This window comes from Leptonychotes weddellii, chromosome 3, assembly GCF_054177405.1.
Source record: "Leptonychotes weddellii isolate Sample4059 chromosome 3, ASM5417740v2, whole genome shotgun sequence".
Lineage (NCBI taxonomy): Eukaryota > Metazoa > Chordata > Mammalia > Carnivora > Phocidae > Leptonychotes > Leptonychotes weddellii.
In genome coordinates, this window is record NC_138371.1 from 65,813,381 (window position 1) to 65,835,875 (window position 22,495).

Sequence of the window (22,495 nt, forward strand, 5' to 3'; positions counted from 1 at the left end):
AAAAAAAAAAAAAAGGTGAGAAAATACCTTGTACACCAAGCATCTTTAAGGTAAGATGCTATATCAAAGTTGGTCATTATTTATACCAACTCTAACACCAAGAGCCCACTTTCTCACTATTATTTCATTTTCTGGTTTCACAGATTCCTGTCTATATTCAATGTGTTTATATTTCTCTTACCTAACAAAAAATAGTTTTTTGTTTATGACTTTTCTGCCTTAAGTAACTTTTTTTGAACTCATTATTCCTTCAAGACAATAAATTTCCTCCTTTTTCTAATTATCGAACTGTTCCCACTTGGCCCACACTTACTGCTTTTTTTTTTTTTTTAAAGATTTTATTTATTTGACAGAGAGAGACACAGCGAGAGAGGGAAACACAAGCAGGGAAAGGGAGAAGCAGGCTTCCTGCCGAGCGGGGAGCCTGATGTGGGGCTCAATCCCAGGACCCTGAGATCATGACCTGAGCTGAAGGCAGACGCTTAACGACTGAGCCACCCAGGCGCCCCGCACACTTACTGCTTTCATTTCTCATCTCATCATTCTCTCTTCTTAAAGTCCGACTCTGTTAGAACTGTGGAGGTCCCTGGGGATGACCAAAGATCATTCTATCAAGAGAAGCCCTTTCTCTGCTCTCATCCTCCTCAAACTCTAGGAGCTTGGACACTGTTGGCAATGTTCAGCCATTTACTACCATGTGACCTTGAGCAATTTACTTAATAACAGTTTCCAAAATAGTACTTCTGAATTGAGTCCGTTAAATGAGACACAGCCTTGATGGATGTTAGTCCTTTCCTCTGCTTCTAAATGTCCATGACCTGCTTCTTGCTAAACTTCTTGCCCTCCCTGACTTCTGTTCACAAGCATTTTCCTATTTCTTCCTGACTGCTCCTTCTCCTAAGGCACCTTCCCTCCTTGATTTTCCAAAAATAGTATTTATAGAGGAGCATCTACCCATGAACCTGAGCTGACTGCCATTAATTGACTTCTAGTCCTTACTTAATACAAAAACGTACTTATCACACAAGTTATCTTTAAGCTCTCCATCCCATTCACCCTATATTGAAACTGTATCAAACCTTACTATTTCCTCTTTCAAAATGTCTCCTGAATTAGCCTCTTTCTTTCCAGTCATACTGCCACTTATCAAGTCCTCATCCCCTCAAGTCTAGATAACTATCAGACTCTGGACCAATTTTCTTATCTCTTTTTTTTTCTCCCTGTCTTCCTTTCCTTCCTCACAGCCAGTGGTTCTCAAACTTTTTGTCTCAGGTTTACTCTTAAAAATTGAGAACTCCAAAGAGCTTTGGTATATGTGGGCTATTGATATTTATCATACTAGAAATTAAAACTAAGAATTTTTTAAATCTCTATTACTTCATTTTAAGTTCATAAAACCTACATGTTAAACATTTTTAACAAAAAATTTTTTCAAAGATTTAATTTGTAAGTAATCTTTACACCCAACATAGGGCTTGAACTTATTTATAACCCTGAGATCAACAGTTACATGCTCTACCGACCCAGCCAGCGGCCCCCAAAATATTTTCAGTTTAAAAAGTTAAGAATAGCATTGTTTTATACTTCTGCAAATTCTTTTTAATGTCTGATTTAAATAGAAGACAGCTAGATTTTTCATGTCTGCTTCTGCATTCAATCTGTTGTGATATCTTCTTTTGGTTAAAGCATGTGAAGAACTGTGTGGTCTCAAAGAGATATGTAGATGGGAAAGGGAGGAGCCTTCTCAAATACAGATTCTCTTCTTTGATACCGCACCAAAATTTGACAAGTAGCAATTTCTTAAAGGTTAGCTCTACTCTTGACTTTGAATCTGTATGAATACACTTTTTGTACTCTGTTACAATAAAAAGTCAATAGTCTGTTACAAGCGTCAAATGAATTTTTACCCATGATTTTTTAACATCATGCATTGAGTAATTTGGAAAATATTGGTTTTGCAGATCTTGCAAGTGCTGACACATTTTATTATATAATACCAAAATACCGCATTAATATCACCACATCTCAAATGAGAAGTCCTGAGAAGCCATCAAGCTCAAGGTGACAGACACAAATTCCCAAAAACCTAAGTTTTCACTTGGTCAAATTTTATCATTAGCAAGGAATCCCTGTCAGTTTGTTTTAATTGAAATGACACACTCATTTTGTTCCTTTTTGAGAAAATGTGTGTCAAATACCCAATTCTGAATAACCATGGTTTGCCAGTCATTCTTTCAAGTAAAAATGGTGTTCCATTAAAAAATTGGCTAGGTCAGCTTGCAATTAAAACAATCACACAAGCAGTTTTCTTTGAGACCACCATTACACTTCAGCATGCAGTAGAAGTGCTTTATGGAGACTTCCCCTTTCACCACACAGACTATTTAAAAGATCAGTCTAGGGTCAAGATTTAATAACCTTATTTTCAGTACTTTGTCAGGGACGTTACTCAGTGAGTTATTATTGTTAATGCTAGTGCATGGTGGTGCAAAATCCTATGCCTAGCTCTACTACGGCAGGTACCCCCACCTCAATGTGCACTAAGGCCTCAGTCTTACCAACAACTGCACCATCAGTGCAAATGTCAATGCAAGAGATATGGAAATATCTTCCCAATAATCATTACAAAAAGCGTTTTGACCTCACAGATCCTCAGTGAGGGTCTTGGGAATGCCAGAAGTCTACAGCCTATACCTTTTTTTTTTTTTTTTTTTTTAAGATTATTTATTTATTTGAGCGAGAGAGCGAGAGCCCAAAAGCGGGTAGGGTCAGAGGGAAAAGCAGACTCGCTGCTGAGCAGGGAGCCCGGGGGGCTCGATCTCGGAACTCCGGGATCATGACCTGAGCCAAAAGCAGTTGCTTAACCAACTGAGCCACCCAGGCGCCCTACAGCCTATGCTTTTGAGAACCTCTGCTTTAAGTCTTCAATTGTGCTAAATTCTCCCTTTTCTTTAAAATCAATAAAAAGCCATTGCTGTATACACCTCTCAATCTATTAACTGATCTCTCATCTCCCCTTAACTGCTCAAAGCCTTGTGGCAAAAAGGCAATGGTCTATCCCCACCAATTCCATTTCCCTTTCGCCTACCTACAACTTAAATTCATTCACCTTCGCTAGCCTCGTGAAACTGCCCAGGTAGGCACGGTAATGTTGTCTTTTTAAAAGGCCATCTCCTCATTTGATTTTCCTGTAATTTTGACCTTGCTAATCCTCCGTCCTACAAGGAGGAAAGTGGCACCTATCACATCAGACACTCAGAGAGGAAATCCATAGTTTCCAGGATTGCTGTATGGTCTTGTGGGTTCTTCTATCCTTTCTCCGTCCTCTTCTCCCAGTGACCCTTTCCCTAGTCTGACACACCTCTCATTTCATCACATTCCCTCTAAACAAAAGTTCATACCCAGAACTCTTGAGACCCAGTCTGATTTTCCACCTGTTCAGTGGGCACTTCTGCCTAGATGTTCCATCAGCATCTCAAACTCAACGTGCCTGAAACTGAACTCAAACCAAAACGGATGGTTCCTTCTCTCTTAGTGCCCCTTGAATGTCGTCTCAAAGCCTTGAAGTCATCATCTTTGTCTCTTCTGGCTTCTAGGTCCATGCAATTTCTCAAGAATCTTCCTATTCCTCACCTCTTCCTTCCTGATCCTGTTCTAATTTGAGACCTTACTCTGTCTATCTCACTACTGAAACCTCTTCCTAACCATCTCCCTGACCCTAGTCTCTTTCCTGCCCCCACTGCATCGTCAGGTAAATCTTAAGGTAATCAAATCCTTCCAACTCAGCTCCTCCACGGGCACCCAGCTTTGATTAGTCAACACTACTCCCCCCTTGCATTACAGTCACTCTGCATATACAGGTCTTTAATCCCCAATGAGACTCTAAGGTTCCATGAAGAAAGAACCTATGCTTGATAACCCATCTCAAATAGCATCCAAAATAGTGCTTTTCGTAGCATCAGAATTAATATTTACTTAAGGAAATGCAGAATGAACGGATACCCTACCTCTGGTCTCTCTTCCATGGTACACATACCAGGCACATCCCCTTTCTGAACTTTCATCTAACTAAAAACTTAATCAACTATTAGTCAAATGGCATATCACCATTCTAAGAAGCTGGATATCTGAAATTATAATCAAAAACATAAGGTGTCAGTATTTATTTAAACATATCTTAAAAAAAAGACACTCCTCCCAAGATAGCTTTGCATGTAATTATTGCTTCATATGTGTTAGTTTTACTTGCTAACTAGATTGCCAGAAGAAAAGTTTCATCATATTTTGAGACTGATCTTCACCAAGCAATGACTCATTAGACTAAAACTTTCTCACCCCTCCCCATCAAAGCTTGCTCAAGTAGCTAATGACAGATGGAAGCAAACCTAAATGGATTATGGTTGCCCCTAATTCAAAAAAATATAGCTGTGATCCTACAGTAATTGAATAATCCTAATTTATCTGTTGTTTTTTAAAATTTTCCCTTAAGGGGCGCCTGGGTGGCTCAGTCGTTATGCGTCTGCCTTCGGCTCAGGTCATGATCCCTAGGGTCCTGGGATCGAGCCCCACATCGAGCTCCCTGCTTGGCGGGAAGCCTGCTTCTCCCTCTCCCACTCCCCCTGCTTGTGTTCCTGCTCTCGCTATCTCTCTGTCAAATAAATAAATAAAATCTTTAAAAAATAAAAATTAAAAAATAAATAAATAAAAATAAAATTTTCCCTTAAGGCAGAGGTATTGTCTTGTGGGTAAATGACATTCTCCCCCTAAATAATATGTTGGTTTAGCAATAGGAAGCTCATTTGTGAAGAACATGTTCTGTATGACACACAGGTTATTGGGACTATTTGATAGAAAAAGGGGGATTGTATTTTGTTTGAGGAGCTCATTAAGTCACTCTTTTTCCCCAGAGTAGAAAATGCTGTTTTTCCAAAATATTTTAGAATATTGAATAAAGTAGAATATATTTCTCTAAAGAGGTTTCCAGGTGAATGTAAACTTTAACAGATTGATTATTCGCATATAATAAAAATATTCATCTGCCCATATCATACAAACCACTTTCCAGATGGCTAAAATATGCAAATTTGCATAAATACAATTACTTATAAATTAATGAACAAATTCAAGGTGCTCATTGGTTTTGCTTTGCTTTGATTTAAATTTCAAATAGCTAAGAATCAAGAATTTATGGAGCTAAACCATAAAACGAAGCAACTTAGCCTGGGAAGGGTATTTCAAACATTTAGGAGTAACTTGATATTTCATGATCCTATGGGAAATTTTGAAAGCATTTCACAAAGAGCTGTTTCCAATAGTTTGTTAGGCCGGTAAATACGGAAATGCTGTCATTGACAGCATCCAGAAAAACATCTGAAAGATTAAAAAGAAAATGCCCAAAGGAAATATGAAAAGCTAAGACAAAATTTTAAGAGTTAAAACTTGAGTGATGATGCTTGATATTCAACCCTAGACAGTAGGGTTTGTCTACCATACATTAGTGAATGCTTGGGTTAATACCCAAACTCAATTAGTTGTAGTTTGCTTCAGCCTCTCCTTTAGGTTCACTGACCTGGACATAAAATTTACACTTTAATACGGCAGATTTAATGAACCCTACTGAAATGTAAAAGATTCCCTAGGGATTACAAAACACACCATCCTTTACTAATTGTCCAGCTGAACTGTGTTAAGCAACCACTTTCTCATGAACCAGCAGATAACTGCCGGGGCTTCCACCAACATCACGGCTATCCACACGAGACCATATGCTTATGAACATGAACCGTACCTCTTCCCCTTTTCCTGAACACTTAAAGGGAAAACGCACCCTATTTCTTAATTCTAGGCCAAACTTCCGGAAAATTCTGGTCTGTACTCAGAGCCCCGGTGGGTCGTAACTTCAGTCCCCGTGGACACAGACAATGCCAGATCTGAGGGCTCGGGTTCCAGGCTATTCCAGTAATATCAATCTTTACACTGGAATGTTCACCGGGCAGCCAAGCAGTCGAGAAAGCCTCCCCCAAGAAAGATAGCTGATTCCACCTTGGGCAAGAGGAGAAAAGTGGACAATCGGAACTCTTTTTAACCTCTCTTCTCTGCCCAATACAAATCCTAAATTTCTCCCCCACTCTTACCCCAGAGGGAGTCCTAAACTCTGCACAGGACCTCAGTGGTATTCCCCACCAGGGAGAAAGGTTACATCATGGAGTCTAGGCCAGTCAAAACACCAAGGGCATAAATGACCAGGACTTCAAAGGCTTTGGAGGGTGGGGATGAGGGTAAGGGGTGGTTTATTCTGAAATGGGCAAATGGCTTGGTAAATCGGATCATTGATATTCACTTCAGAGGACCAGGTTTTTATTTTTCTTTCAAAATCCAGCACAGAAATGAGAGAAGGGATCTGAAAATCACCAAATGCCCATCACCACGAATTCACCACCAAGAGGGTCCTCATGTCTGTAGAATGGCCATCCTAACCAGACACCACCGGGGACTCTCCCCTCTTCACCACCACGCACCTGGCACCCTGCCCCTCCTCAGCACAAATCCTAGTTGTGAACCTCTTACGCAAACCAAACAGCCTGGTGCCTGGACAGAAGGCAAAGAGTACAATTTCTCATGCCAAGACGCAGGCAACAGCACCCTTCCCTGCCCACGATGCCCAGCTCCTGGCCCCATCTCATCTCCCACCCATTCCAAACTCCCCTTGCTGAGGTTTATCTTCTGCCAGTTCCTCTTCCCAGCTCATTTTTAGGTTTATTTTCACCACCACCCTACTTATTCCATTCTCCTACCATGTCCTACTTCATACCTCTCCACAGTACATAACCACAGAAACACAAAATGCACACACAGTGGTTAGAACATAAAAGAGCTGTACCTCTGACTACCCACAATTAGGGAGAGGAGGATGCCAGGTATTCCAAAGGGGAAATAGGGATGAGCTTTCTCTTTCAGCATTACTACATAAACTTGTATCTACATTGAGGGTAAAATGGGCTTCTCTACATAAGCCAGGATTCCTAACCACATGTTCCTGCAGGAAAATGGGATACAAGTTCAAACATACAAATTAAAGACCATGGAGTCATGAGTTGGGGACCCCTTGCCACCCAGGAATGGAACAAATGGAAAATCCCCAAACTGATTTAAGAAATAAAGAACAATTAATACATCCATGAAATACTATAGTTTGTAATGTCTGTTACATTCATTTCCAGATCTAGAAAAAAAGGTATAAAATATCTTTACTAAAAGATTTCAATTAATTTGGACTTTTATTTTATTTTGGCTCTTAGTTCAACATTCCCTAAAGAAAAACTTTAAAAGACAAAAAGCTTTCAAAAGCTACCAAATGCTTTTAAGAAGGCTAGTTATCAGAAGCTTGTCCACTGAAAGTGTCAGCTTTTCAGCCAAAGCCTATTGAATATTCCAAAACGATGGAGTACCAAAAAAGCAAAACAGAAGAGTGCTGGAAGCCGTCTACTGGCTGGCTTTCCTTATCTCCCTATGCCGGGGAGGTCAAAATTGAGAGGAAATAAGGCTCAACCCTTAAACAATGCATATGCACCCACTGGACTATTCCTACGCGGTGTATGTAATTCCAAGAATTTACATTAGCTCAACAGATCTCTGGAACTGGCGGAGGGGGTGGAAAAAACCTCCCAAATAGAATTCAATTTGGCAAAGCATTCCTACAAGAGGCACTCAAGTTTCACTCAGAAATGGAATGTCATTATGTAAAATCTTTCGGGGTAAAAATCATTGAAAACATATTCTTACCATTCTCATTGGGCTCTGCTGCCTTGGACACTTCTCGGAACGGGATTATAACTGCATCTCCAGGCACTCTGGGGCTTTCCACATACTTGGGCTTCCTGACGGGACCTGCAGTGGAAAAGATCTGAGTGTGGCTAATTTTTTCCAGACGCAAACAAAGCTTCGGCATGTACAGCGTGTGTCCTCACCAGGACCCAAATATGCCTCAAGGAAGAGCCGGCCCCTTCTCCTCCCTTGAACACACACACGGTCATTTCAGTACAGACGTGGGAATGTCCAGCCTGGGCTGCCAAAGCAGGAATGGGTAAGCTCAGTTCCGAGAATGTCAACTCTGACAAAAACAAAACAAAAACAAAAACAAAAACAAAAGCTGCTCTTTCGCTGTGAAGACTCTATAGCTGTCTTTGGTGTACATCAAGGAAGCGACTTTGACATGTTCAAACCTGGACAGCTTCTGGCAACAGGCTTTTTATTTGGAATTTGTCTCTAACTGGGACAAAGACGATTGGGTTGCTTGCTATCTCCAAAGTCAGGAGGCAAGGATTACAAACAGCCAGGCTGTCCCATCAACACACTCCGAGCAGCATTTTATCACACTGGTGACGCACTGCAATTGTGTGGGGCAGAGAAGGCGATGGCGTTCTTGGCACATGACAGAGCCGCCTTCAAAAAGGCACAGAGGCCGGTCCAGCATGCGACTCGGGGACACAAGAGAGCCCGTCAGTCCTATTTCTCACCTTCCCCTCCACCTCAACTTATCATCGGAAAATCTGGAGTTCTCAGTGAGACTGAACTGACCCCTCACACATCGGTGGTGGCAATGAACAGGGGCAGCCACTTCGGAAAACAGTTTGGCAGTTCCTCAAAAGGTTAAACACACAGTTATTATAGGGCCCAGCAATTCCACTTCTATACTCACACATGTTCGCATAGGAGTTTGCACACCCATGCTTCTGGTAGCATTATCAAGAGCCAAATGCCCATCAGCTGATGACAACAGAATGTGATCTAGCCATACAGTATTGGGCAACAAAGAGGGATGGAGTACTGATTTATGCGACAGGAGGAAACCTGAAAACACGATGCTACGTGAAGGAAGCCAGTCCCCACGGACCACGTATTATAGGGGTCCATTCGTATGGAATATCCAGAACAGGCAAATTTATAGAAACAAAGAACGAATGGTTGGCAGGGGCTGAGGGATATGCAGGCTAGTGGGGTGACGGCTAAAGGGCATGAGACTTCTTTTTGGAGTGATTAACATGTCCTAAAATTAGTGGTGATGGCTGCACGACCTTGGGAATATACTAAAAATCGCTATAGTGTACACTTTTTAAATGCGTGGACTGTAGGATATGTGAATTACATCTAAATGAAGCCACATAAAAAAAAGACTGCCCATCCTGTCTGTTCCTTTCAAACATCGATTGTAGGATATGTGAATTATATCTAAATGAAGCCACGTAAAAAAAAAGACTGCCCATCCTGTCTGTTCCTTTCAAACATCACATTACATCTGGCCCAGATTCACCCACTTGACTTTCATTTTCCTTGGTTGCCTTCTACTTAAAGTGCACTTTTCACAAGGCCACAGAGACAGGGAACATTTCACACCAGTAAGGGAAAAGCTGGTGGAAAGAGTGGCAGACAGGGGTCCACAGCCCTCCCTCGTGCTCAGCCCTGAGCCACAGCCCCAACCCTCTCCGGCCTTGGCTCCGTCACCGCACACTGAAACGGTGGGTCAGGCGGATCCATGAGCATCCTTCTGCATCAAACATCTTATGCGTCTAAGGAGTTCCGTTCAGAGTGTGGTCTGTGGTGAGAGATGCTGCCATCTAAAGGCTTACTGCAAAAGCATCTACATCAGTATAAAAATAATCCAATTCCCAGCCGCCTACAATGTACTACACATTAAAACAGGCTACATTATCAAAGAAGCATATGGTACTTGACAAACAGGGATATTATTTCAAACTTTAGAAATCATGGTTTTTAAATGGCTAATACAGTATTCAATCACATGGCTGTCTCCATATTTTATTTAACCCTGTCAGAAAGAGGATTTTTCAAAGGTTAAATTGGAATGGTTATAGGGGAAGGGGGAGAATTCACAAATATGAACGTAGGCTATACAGCAAAATACAAAGCGTAGTTTACTCAGATTTTATCTAGAACATACACATATCCCTATATAAATATGCATGGAGAGAAGACTAGGGGGAGGGGGGTATAAGGGGAAATTTAACATATTTGCTATGGAGGAGCCAGAAATTAGGAAGAGGGGCTCTAACAGGGCAGGAAGAAATGGAAGCAGGACAAGTATGAGAACCTTTCTACACTTTTGGTTCCTGACCTATTCTCTGTGGTTAAAAAAAATCACAGGCATCTTTCCCCCCACCATCTGCTGTCTTCCACTTAAAGGACTCAGGGGGAGGTAAAGCCCTTTATTATTGCCCAATGATTCAAATTGCCCCAACCAGCAACATGCCACTGCTCAAGAGACACCTGTAAATTTCTGCTCACCTTAACTCTTCAGGGTATAGTAACAGCAAATCCAACAGCAGCTCTATTTACAGGCTCCAATCTACCTACCCCATATATCCTTCAAAAATATTCTCTAATAGTAAGTACTCTTAAAACGTGGGCTATTTCACATGGATGTACAATGGTTTTTATGGAAATGGCTGACATCAAACCGCAACATCACCCAGAGCCTTCAGAAAGCATCCATGCCCATCCATTTAATGGTCTATCACTGTGTTCTGCTCAGAGGCCAACTGCTAACTGTAAGAAATACTTGGCATTGAGGAGTCAGAGTGTTAAGAGCAGAGCCTCTGGAATTGGGCAGACCTCCTAGGTTCAAATATGGTCCCCAGCCTCCCCAACTCAGGCCTCAGTAATATCACAGAGATAAAAGATGAACAAGTAAGCCTCTTGTTCCAAGTGGAACATCCATGAGAGCAGAGACAGGTGGATCTGGTTCCCAGACTTAGCACAGTACCTGGCACAGTGAACAGTGATGCTAGACAGGAAAGGAGATATGGAATATCCCAAAGTAAATAGAACGTGTATTCAGTGATCACACAAGGCTAAGCCCTTACATACATTAATTCATTCGGTGGTAGTAACTTTGGGAGAAGAACACTACTTCCATTTTTAGGTCAGGAAACTGAGGCTTTGTTTGTCATGGCCTACACATGGCAAAACACTAGTTCTGTGGTCCATGCAGTTTGAAGCCCATGTACTCAACCAACACTCAGCACTGATAAAAGTGGGAAACCCAGATGAAACATGCAGTTCTAGAAAAGGCCAGAGCAGCAGAACCTTCCACCACCACCTAGTCATCCATGAACCTTAGGACAGTCAACAAAGATTTTATTCATACTTGTCTCTGATCATCCCTTTTACTAAGAATTGAGATATTATAAAGTGATTATAGGCATACTTGAAATATTGCAGATATTGCAATAAAGTGAGTCAAATGAATTTTTTTGTTTCCCAGGGCATATGAAATTATGTTTACACTGTGGTCTGTTAAGTATGCAATAGCATTGTGTCTAAAAACAATGTGCATACCTTAAGAATTATTTTATTGCTAAACAATGCCAACTATCATCTGACCTTTCAGTGAGTAGTGATCTTTTTGCTGGTGGAGGGCCCTGCCTTGATGTTGTTGGCTGCCGACTGATCAGGGTGGTGGTTGCTGAAGGTTGGGGTGGCTGTGGCAATTTTTTAAAGTAAGAAAACAATGAAGTTTGCCACATCAATTGACACTTTCATGAACAAATTCTCTGTAGTATGTGATGCTGTTTAATAGCATTTTTACCCACAGAAATTTTTTTTTTTTTTTTTAAAGATTTTATTTATTTATTTGACAGAGAGATAGAGAGAACAAGTAGGCAGAGAGGCAGGCAGAGGGAGAGGGAGAAGCAGGCTCCCCGCTGAGCAGGGAGCCCGATGCGGGGCTTGATCCCAGGACCCTGGGATCATGACCTGAGCCGAAGGCAGCCACTTAACCAACTGAGCCACCCAGGCGCCCCGACATTTTTTCATAATTAGAGTCAAACCTCCTAAATCCTGCTACTACATTATCAATTAAGTTTACATAATATTCTAAAATCCTTTGTTGTCATTTCAACAATCTTCATGGTATCTTCATGAGGAGTAGATTCCATCTCAAGAACTATTTGTTTATTCGTAGGAAGCAATCCTCATCCATTAAAGGTTAATCATGAGACTGCAGCAATTCAGTCACATCTTCAGGCTCTACTCCTAGTTCGAGTTCTCTTGCTATTTCCACCCCATCTGCAGTTACTTCCTCCACTGAAGTCATGAACCCTCGGAGTCCTCCATGGGGCTGGAATCAGCTGCTTCTTAACTCCTGTTAATGTTGATATGTTGACCATGTCCCATGAATCATGAATGTTCTTAATGGCATCTAGAATGGTGAATCCTTTCCAGAAGGTTTTCAATTTACTTTGTCCAGATCCATCAGAGGAGAATCACTATCTGTGGCAGTGATAGCCTTATAAAATATATTGCTTAAAGAAGCCTTGAAAGTGGAAATCAGTCCTTGAACCATGGGCTGCAGAATGGATGCTGTGTTATCAGGCACAAAAACATCGAGCTCGTTGGACATCTCCATCGGAGCTCTTACGTGCCCAGGTGTGTTGTCAATGAGCAGTAACATTTTCAAAGGAATTTTATCCTGAGTAGTAGGTCTCAACAGTGGGCTTAAAATATTCAGTAAACCACGTTGTAAACAGATGTGCTGTCATCCAGGCTTTGTTGTTCCATTTATAGAGCATAGGCAGAATACATTTATATTAATGCTTAAGAATCCTAGGATTTGGAGAATGGTAAATGAGCACTGACTTCAGTTTAAAGTCACCAACTGCATTAGTCCCTAACAAGAGACAGCCTGTCCCCTTTAAAGCTTTGAGGCCAGGCATCGACTTCTCTCTCATTATTCAAGTCCTAGATGGCATCTTTAGGAACCAACCTCTATTACCATCAAACTTTTCTTCTATAGCTTCCTCATCTCTCCTCAGCCTTCACGAACTGAAAAGAATTAAGGTCTTACTCTGGATTAGCTTTTGTCTTAAGAAAATGTGGTGGCTAGTTTGATCTTCTATCCAGACCACTAAAATTTTCTCCCTTTCAGCAACAAGGATATTTTTGGGTTCTTATCACTCATGTGATCACTGGAGTAGCACTTACAATTTCCTTCAAGAACTTTTCCTCTGCGTTCACAGCTTGGTTAACTGTCTGGTGTAAAAGGCCTGGCTTTCAGCCTATCTCAGTTTCTGGTATGTCTTCCTCACTAAGCTTAATCACTTCTAGCTTTTGATTTAAAGTGAGAGATATGTGACTGCCTTTCACCTGAACACTTAGAGGACATGGAAGGGTTAGTAAGTGACCTAATTTCAATATTGTTGTGTCTCAGGGAATACTGAGGCCCGAGGAGAGAGAGAAGAGATGGGGGATTGGCCATTTGGTGGAACAGTCAGAACATACCCAACATTGATCAATTAAGTGTGCGGTCTTATATGGGCACAGTTCATGGCACCCCAAAACAATTACAATAGTAACAAAGATCACTGACCACAGATCACAAAAATAGTAATGAAAAAGTTTGGGGGCACCTGGGTGGCTCAGTCATTAGGCCTCTGCCTTTGGCTCAGGTCATGGTCCCTAGGTCCTGGGATCAAGCCCCGCGCATCGGGCTCCCTGCTCGGCGGAAAGCCTGCTTCTCCCTCTCCCACTCCCCTTGCTTGTGTTCCCTCTCTCACTGTGTCTCTCTCTGTCAAATAAATAAAATCTGTAGGGGAAAAAAAAAAAGAAAAAGTTTGAAATATTGCAAGAATTATCAAGATGTGATGCAGAGACATGAAGTAAGCAAATGCAGCTGGAAGAACAGTGCTAACAGACTTGCTAGACACAGGGTTGCCACAAACCTTCAGTTTGCAAAACCTCAACATCTGGGAAGTGCAACACAGCAAAGTGCCATCAAACGAGGTATGCCTGTATAAACAACTGCTCTCCAACATGATCCATCTAAATTGTTTTCTACAAACAGCTGAACCTCAAATGTATAAAACAAGAAAAATGTGTAACTATAGAGGTTTTGTTCCTTCCTCCTCTCAATTGCTCATTAGAGAATCTTTGCACACTTTCCATTAAACATAGCACATGAACACTCGTTTGCCTTTACTCCTTTTCAAAACATCATTAAAGTTGCAGGAAAGGGATTTGAGAGAGACTGATGGGCAAAGGAGAACACCACAGGCAAGAAACCAAACTTCTGAAAGTGGGAAACAGTTTGCCAAGGAGCAGTGAATTGGGTGGGCTAGAAGAGGTTGGCACTGGGGTAGGCGACAGGACGGCTCAGCCTCAAGGCACCTCTGAAGGCAGGGGCATGGATGGGGCCACACAGGATCAGGGCTTGAGAATCTATTTAAGGGAGAGTTAGACCCTCAGAACCAGGAAGCATTCCCTCTCTCATCCTGGAGGCTGAATTTTTCTCTGGAAAGGCTGAATGCCAAGACCACAGAGACTCAAAAGCTAAACTCTTGAGTGCTAAACTAAGAAACTGGGATTAAGAAAAATTCCACATGCAGATTGGTGGACCCCAGATGCACCCCCACCCTGAGCTGTGAGATCAGGGGCAGCAAGCTAGCACACCATGGCAGAAAGACATCAGAGGATTCCACTCTGGGGAAAGTCACCAAGAGAAAAGACCGGTAAATAACCAGTTGGGGACATCCCCTAAAAGAAATGGCAGATCCCTAACCAATCACGGTATCACAAAGCCTGTCCTCAACACCTACCCAGTGCTTTCAATCAGCTTCTTTGCTCTTCAGATGTGACCTAGGATCAGACAGTCGAGGAAGACCCTACCCTGAAAGACAGCAACTGAAACAAGAACGGAACTGTGAGGAATCAGAGAAAACAGGAGTAACACCCTTCAGAATGAGAAGAATTATTGCTTCCACCACCCAAAGGGCTACCATGACAAGGGGCACCTAGGGTCCACATGGTGGGCAGCTGAGCAGACTGACTGAAGGATGAGGAGAAGAGAGGCCACGGCAGTGGGAGCCATGTGACCACCAGGCACCCATCTTACACCTGAACTGCTATTAAACCACAGTGACACTGATTTCTATGCCACTGAAACAAACTCCCCTAAAATGAAGGGGCCACCTTGTCAAGAGGGACCCAAACTGAGAATTCCATTTCCCCACCACCCTCTTACTCAGGGGATACTACTGCCCATCACCTTTCTACACACAGCTCTGTGTTTAAAATAAAATGCTCAATGTTCCCAAGCATAAGCTACCTGAAAGTAAAATAATCTGCCCCCCCCCACCCTTCGCTATCAGGTTAATCCCCACAAAACAACCAAAATATAATACTACGTAATAATTACGCAGAAAGCATGGTATGTTGGCTACTATGTTTGGTTTTTTGGCGGGGGAGGGAGGGCAGAAGGAGAGAGAGCCTTAAGCAGGCTCCATGCCCAGCGTGATCTCACAACCCTGAGATCATGACCTGAGCCAAAATCAGGAGTTAGACAATCAATGGGCTGAGCCACCCAAGGTGCTCCTGTTGGCTACTAGGCAAGCGTTCCTTAGAAACAATACACGACTGTCAGGTATTAGCTTGAAAATCAGCAAGGGGAACCTGGCTGGCTCAGTCCGTAGAGCATGTGACTCTAAATCTTAGGGTTCTGAGTTCGAGCCCCATGGTGGGTGTAGAGATCACTTTAAAAAAAACAAAAAACTAGTGGGAAAATCAGGTCACGTAGAGGCCAACATGTTTCCCTGTCACAGCAGCCTCATGTCCCAATCACTCCTGGGCAGCTCACCCACAACACTGGCACAAAGCACGTTTCAAGCTTTACTGTGTATAGAGATCACCTGGCGGCGGGGGGGGGGGGGGGTCTTGTTAAAATGAAGATTCTGATGTCCTCACCAGGTATGGCTGGGACCATGGCCATACTTCAGTAGCAAAGGTATCAAGTAGGACAGCACAGGCCACTATGGGTGGGGCCCCTAAGGAAGACCACCCTTCTTCCATTAGGTCTGAGCAGGGTCTAGGGTTGTGTGGTTGGGGTACCAACTTGCCCAGTTTACAAGGTTTTAGATAAATGAGGATTGTTCTCAATCATAAATGGCAATCGTTCTTGATCATAACCCATTTCATAGCAACTCTGGATTCTTTACTTCATCCAGATTCCCCCACGGCCCACCCCTATTCTCTATGTGATACAGGGGAAGGGTCCTCAACTTTAAAGAGAGAGGGCGCTGAAGATCGACCGACACAGAACATGCCCCAGAGACGTTAAACAGATTCCCGGTACGAAGCTTGCACGAGAAGAGCTCCTGCCAGCTCTTTTCATTGCACAGAAGGGCCTGTGTCTGTCTGGGAGGGGGATCAGCAAACCTCCCTTAATCACTTCAGTGGACAACCTTGGAGGCAGGCCTTCTCCACATTCAGTCCTCTGCCTTTATGTAGATCACCAAATATACTTTTCCCAGCGGCCAGTTTTCCTACTCTTTTTGACATTTTAATCACACAGCTGACTATTCTGCTGCTTAGAAACTGCCATATAAGGAATATTTTTTAAAAGGAATGGCAGAAATAAACCAAACTGGGCTTTACCTCCAGGCAGTGAAAGACAGAAGGGCAGGGGTTACTTTTCATTTCTGAGTGTTTCAGTTAAAAATAATTATATATACCAAAGCAATATTTGGGACGCAGAACACCTGAGGCTACTTACTGCATTTAAAGCAGGCTTACATTTTTCACAACATCTGGAGACTATGAAAAGTGACACTCTATTATCAATCATTTTAGAGATTTTTTTTTTAAAGCATTTTGAACTTTCACAGAAAAGGTTCCTGTCAATTTTATCTGGTCTGGGGTTTTCATTTTACACTGGGAAATGTTCACAAAAATAGAGGAACAATAAAAAGGAAAAGAGAATTTTTGGGGGGTGGGAAGCTTTATCACTAAAGCAAATGTCATTAAACAGTCAATTCCCAAATGGTGAACTGTGGCAAACTAGCATATCACAGTTGTGATTTTTAAAGGGCATGATACTGAGAGCTTCCAATGTCTGACCCCTCTCCCTCCTGCACCCCAAAACGCAAGTGTTGAGGGGAGAAAGAGACACACACTTGGGACTGAGAAAGGGGGAAATCTGGCCTGAGGGCATGAAGGGAACACCACAGCTGGGATCAGGCTGTCCTGCCTCCCTGCTGCTTTGTCCTATGCTGAGCTGAGGCAGGGCAGGTGAGCTAGTGGGATGACCCACAACCCTACCTGTGAGGGGTGAGAGCTTTTTGGGAGGATTCACTTTGAGGGAAGGAGGAGCCAGAAAATGAACTAACCAAGTCAGGAAGCCTCACCCCGAAGGGAGGGTAATATCAAGCACAGTGTGTTGTCCATCACTTGGATTTCTCCCACAAGAAGCTGGGAAGAGACTGCAAATAAAATCCTAAAATGCTGCTTGAGATGGCTCTACTCCACGGATGGACAGAGGCAGCAGAAGGCCCCCCCCCACCCAACATGCCTGGATACTGGGAGCTGATGAGAGGCAAGGCACCAGGAGAAGTGCCTCAGCTGCCTCAGCAGCAGCCTCTCTGGTCTGCCCCCGGGGAGCTTCCAGAAACTTCTAGAAACACTTTTACAACAGCCTGGGGCCTTGTGCAGGGAGAGGAGGACAGTAAGTCAGTGCAATCTGAGTTGTCACCACTGTGTGTAACCGCCTCCATACCCCAACACAGGTAAGGTCTGGGGAAATTCAGACTAATTCTAGGGAAGAAAAAAACAGAAGGGGAGAGGAAAACAACGGGTCACCTGCTAATGGTGACTGAAATAGGAGTTACCTGACATGACTCTCTCTCAATAAGCCTCTGTTTTCCTATTTCGAATACCTTATTTTTGAAGGTACATTGAGAAGGGCACATTCCTTCACACAGTGCACGAGGCCCTGTGTGATAAAAATATGCATTGCCATTCAGGCACTTAAATCTAGTAGGAAAACAGTTTCAAAATGCAGTCATGTTCCCTTCAATAAATCAGCTCTAAAATAAATGTTAACAATGATTTGTTAACAATGATAGTCTCAGTTTGTAGTGTGCATGTTTACAGCACCATGAATATAATAAACCCCTAGTTCAACAAAATACCCTGAGTAATGTTTCCACTTTCTTCCAATGCAGTCTGATCTGTCGTGCTATTCCTACACTGAACCTGTTTTTATACATGAAAGCAGGGAAATGAATTCATTCAACCTTACTTATTTACTCAACAGGTATCCACTGGCATCCACCGCATGCCAGGCACAGGGTGAGAACAAGACATCAACACGCTCTCCTGAAGCTCCCAGATGAGGGGACAAAACTCTATCACATTGATTAAATTTTATTTCCAAACACTTCAACATAAATAATGTGATATAAATGTGTGTCAGGTGCCTTTAAGCTACTGCCTAAAAGCAATTAGTTGTCTTAATCTGGAATACAGACCCCAGAGGATAACTATTTTTTTTTTTTTTAAGATTTTATTTATTTGAGGAAAAGAGAGAGCGAGCGTGCGGAGAGGGAAGGCAAAGAGAGAAAATCTCAAGCAGACTCCATGCTGAGCGTGGAGACTGACACAGGGGCTCCATCTCACGACCCTGAGACCTTGACCCCAACTGAAACCAAGAATTGGGTGCTTAACCGACTGAGCCACACAAGTGCACTGAGGTTAACTAGCTTTTAAACGAAAGGCCAGGGGCATCTGGGTGGCTCAGTCAGTTAAGCAACTGACTCTCGATTTCAGCTCAGGTCATGATCTCAGGGTCTTGAGATCAAGCCCCGCATAGGGCTCTACCCTCAGCACAGAGTCTGCTTGAGATTCTCTCCCTCTGCTCAAGAACACAAGCATGCACATGCATGCACTCTCTCTCAGATAAATAAATAAAATCTTTGAAAAAAACAGGGGTGCCTAGGTGGCTCTGTTGGTTAAGGGTCAGACTCCTGATTTCAGCTCAAGTCATGATCTCAGGGTCGTGAGATCAGCCCTGCATGGGGCTCCATGCTCAGCAGGGAGTCTGCTTGAGATTCTCTCCCTCTCCCCCTGCACCTCCCCCTTCTTGCTGGCTCACGCTCTCCCTCGCTCTCTCTCAAGTAAATAAAATCTTTAAAAAAAAAATTAAAAAATAAAACAAAATAAAAAGCCACACACAAGAGCAGACCACCACATGTTAGCCAGCTAGCCATCCTTACCACAGTCACACAAGTTAGCACAAAGTTAGCTGAGGTCAAAAATGGACTTCCATACTGGCTAAATCACGGAATTTGTTGTTAATCAGTATTATGGTTATTGGAAATTTATTTTCATTGGTGAAATTCATATTTTAGTTAAGAGGATTAACCATACACATTCTGGAAACACTCTGGCCTTTGTATGACCCAGGTATGAAAATCTAGCAGACCCTCAGAAAGGTGCCCTAGGCTTCATAAATAAAGGGCCCAGGTCCGGCTGCTGATTCCAGGGAATTATTTGGCCCCAGTGCAAAATGGCAGATAACTGAAATTCTGTCTGTGGTAGGCAGAACCTTTAAAGATGTCACGCCAAGATTCCTGTTCCCTGGTTACCAAACACAATCTGAGTACTGCTGTGAAGGGGTCCTGCTGATGGAATTTAGAGTTAAGGTTACTAATCAGGTGACCTCAAACTAGAGAGATTATCCTGGATTACTGGGTAGACCCAATGTACTCACACGAGCCCTTAAAAGCAGAAGAGGAAGACTATAGAGTCAATCTTCATTTCACACGCACATGTGATGCCCCAGGGGCCTTCCAGAAACACTTTTACAAGGGGCTTGTATACGGAGAGGAGGGTAGCATGTCAGTGTAATCTGAGTTATTACTAATGTGACCTTGTCCATAACGAAAGAGTAAGAGGTGAGATAAGGCAGAATTTGGGGGTGGCGGCCAGACAGACTCAAAGCACAAGGAGGATTCAACCCTTCTGGACTTGACTCATTGCTAGCTTTGAAGATGGAGGAAGGGAGCCACAAGCAAAGGAACGCAGACAGCCCCTAAAAGTTGAGAACAACCCCCAGCCCCGGGGACCTCGTTCCTACAGCCACATGGCATGGAATTCTGCCAATTTGAACAAGCTTGTGAGTGTCTCATCCCCTCAGCCTCCGGAAAGGATGCAGCCTGGCCAACATCTTTAGTGGGCCTTGGGAAATCAGAGCAGAGAACCAACTGTGCCACTCTTTGTCTGGACTTCTAACCTACAAAACTGTGAGACAATAAATTTGTTTTAAGCGTATGTGTTTGTAGTAATTTCTTAGGGCAACAACGAAAAATTAATATATTGTCTCTAAAATACTATCATACTTGCTACAGGTAACCATGAATGCAAGCTGCTGTCAGGGCACCGACCCCCTAAAAGAACCGCGCTGCAACTTTACTAGGCATATAAAACAGGTTATATGGTTACATGGAGCCAGCCTGCTATGAATCTACATGCAGAAAGAACCTTGTCTGAGCCTTGTTTTCATTCACACCTGAGTTTATAGGGGAGAAATCTCTAGCCCTCACCTCCTTTTAACTATTGGTAGCAATTATATAATTCACCATAAAGATCTAATGCCCGAAGTTGGTTTTTATCATGCTGATAAGAATCATTAACCAAACCATCACAAATAAATGCTTAGCCACAAATCCTGGTTTTAAGATGTCCCTAGGAAAAAAGTCTGACTCCTTCTTAGAATGGTAATTTCAGAGTTTCCCTAAGGAACTAGGGAAGAAGCCCATAAGAGAAAGGGTTCTCCTGTTACTCACACAAGCAGGAAATGAGCCCTAGGCCGCGTGGTGAAGTACCAACTCTAAAAAGAGGGAGGCGGCATCCCCAAGAACTTTCTTTCCCTGAAGGTGCAGACCAATCATGTTCAAAGTACGGTCCCTAGAGCAGGAACAAGAGCATGACCAAGGATCTTGTTCGAAATGCAAACCCTCAACCCCACCCCAGTGCAGAGTGATACTGATGTGCACTCAGGTTTGAAACCCACCGGGTTAGCCAGTCCTGTGTAGCTATACAAGACCTTGCCCAAGCCCCAAAGCAGCTTACAATCAAGTACAAAGATCAGACAGAAACAGCCACCACAGGGGCCAGTGGTAGGTGACTTGGGAGGACAGCAGCAGTAGAGGCAAGTGCAGGGAGGGAGGAGCCCGCGGGGCATCACACCAGACAGTGCACAGAGGTGGGGGAGCGAGTGTTCTCCTCTTCCCTTTCCTACACAGGATGAAAGCTGCTTGAGGAAGAGCACCTTGCCCCTTGTTGGCTCCCTTAGAATACTGTGTACTCAAGGAGTGCACAGATACTAGTTCTGACAAGCAAAATTTTTTGCTTTTTAATTGAATTACACCTATTCGCTATAAACTAATAACTTCTAAGGAACAGCCTGATTTGGGACCATTTTTTCAAATATTCAGCACAATCATTACTATGGAATACTGTTCTAACCTCATTCACCCTTTCTGTCAAGGGTGGGGGAACTGGGGGCAAGGGAAGAGGTGGGAGGGAAAAGCATGGGTCCAAGTCCATCCACAGGTTCCCACCTGTTGGTAGGTGCTCCATGAGTCCTCCCTAACCGTTCAGGAGAGGGCAGGAGAAGAGCAGTCCTATGCCTCACTCATCAGCTCTCTTCCTGATTCCTCCATAGTGGCCAGGTCAAGACTTCTCCAGTCTCCTCGAACAAACCTCGGACGCACACCCCACCCTCACCCTATACAGGAACCCTCATGGTCTCCATCACAGAGATAACGGCATCAAAAGGAGCCACCTGAAACTTTGTTCAGCAACATCCTCCCACTTACTTGCAATGCTACTCATCCCGTCACACCCAGTAAAACTAATCCTTCCATGTTCTTGGTGACAAGATCAAGGGCAAGAAAAGGCAAGAGATTCAGACTCCAACAGTTTCTATAGAGAAATAACAGAACTGTTGCTCTGGATAAGAGGGTTTATAGGCTTAATAAGATTAAGTCGAAAGATTAGCCACGGATATTGTTACAACCTGACTAGGTTGCACTGAGACCATTAAAAGGGTCCAGCTCCAACAATGAGTCACCACTATACACCTAGCAGAATGGTAAAATTTAAAAACAAAAAACTGATGAGTAAAAACGGATGGTGAGGATACAAATCAATGAGAATGCTCCCCCACTTGGTGGGGATGCAAAATGGTACAATCACATTGGTAAAGAGTTGGCACTTTTATATAAAATTAAAATTAAACACACCATGTGACCAAGCAATTCCACAATGAGGTACTGACCCAAGAGAAATGCCTGCATGTACATGTTTATGTAAACTTTTTTTTTTTTTTAAGATTTTATTTATTTGTTTGACACAGAGAGAGAGACAGCGAGAGAGGGAACACAAGCAGGGGGAGTGGGAGAGGGAGAAGCAGGCTTCCCGCCGAGCAGGGAGCCTGATGCGGGACTCGATCCCAGGACGCTGGGATCATGACCTGAGCCGAACGCAGACCCTTAACCAACTGAGCCACCCAGGTGCCCCTGTTTATGGCAACTTTATTCATAATCAACCAAAAGTAAAAACTACTCAAATGTCCTTCAGTTGGTGAATGGGTAAACTATAGTATATCCACACAACGGAATGATACTCAGCAGTAAAAACTAAAACG

The 22,495-nt window shown here is 43.1% G+C and overlaps 1 protein-coding gene across 1 annotated transcript in view; it reads right to left on the minus strand.

Moving 5' to 3' along the window:
- The window catches only part of TANC1 (tetratricopeptide repeat, ankyrin repeat and coiled-coil containing 1), a gene marked incomplete at its 5' end in the record, with an annotated part of 112,578 nt that overhangs the window by 65,293 nt on the left and 24,790 nt on the right, over positions 1 to 22,495 (minus strand). Inside the window, one exon of the mRNA XM_081815480.1 lies at positions 7,783 to 7,887. Within this exon, the coding sequence (XP_081671606.1) occupies positions 7,783 to 7,887 (105 nt within the window). The remainder of the gene's footprint in view (positions 1 to 7,782; positions 7,888 to 22,495) is intronic.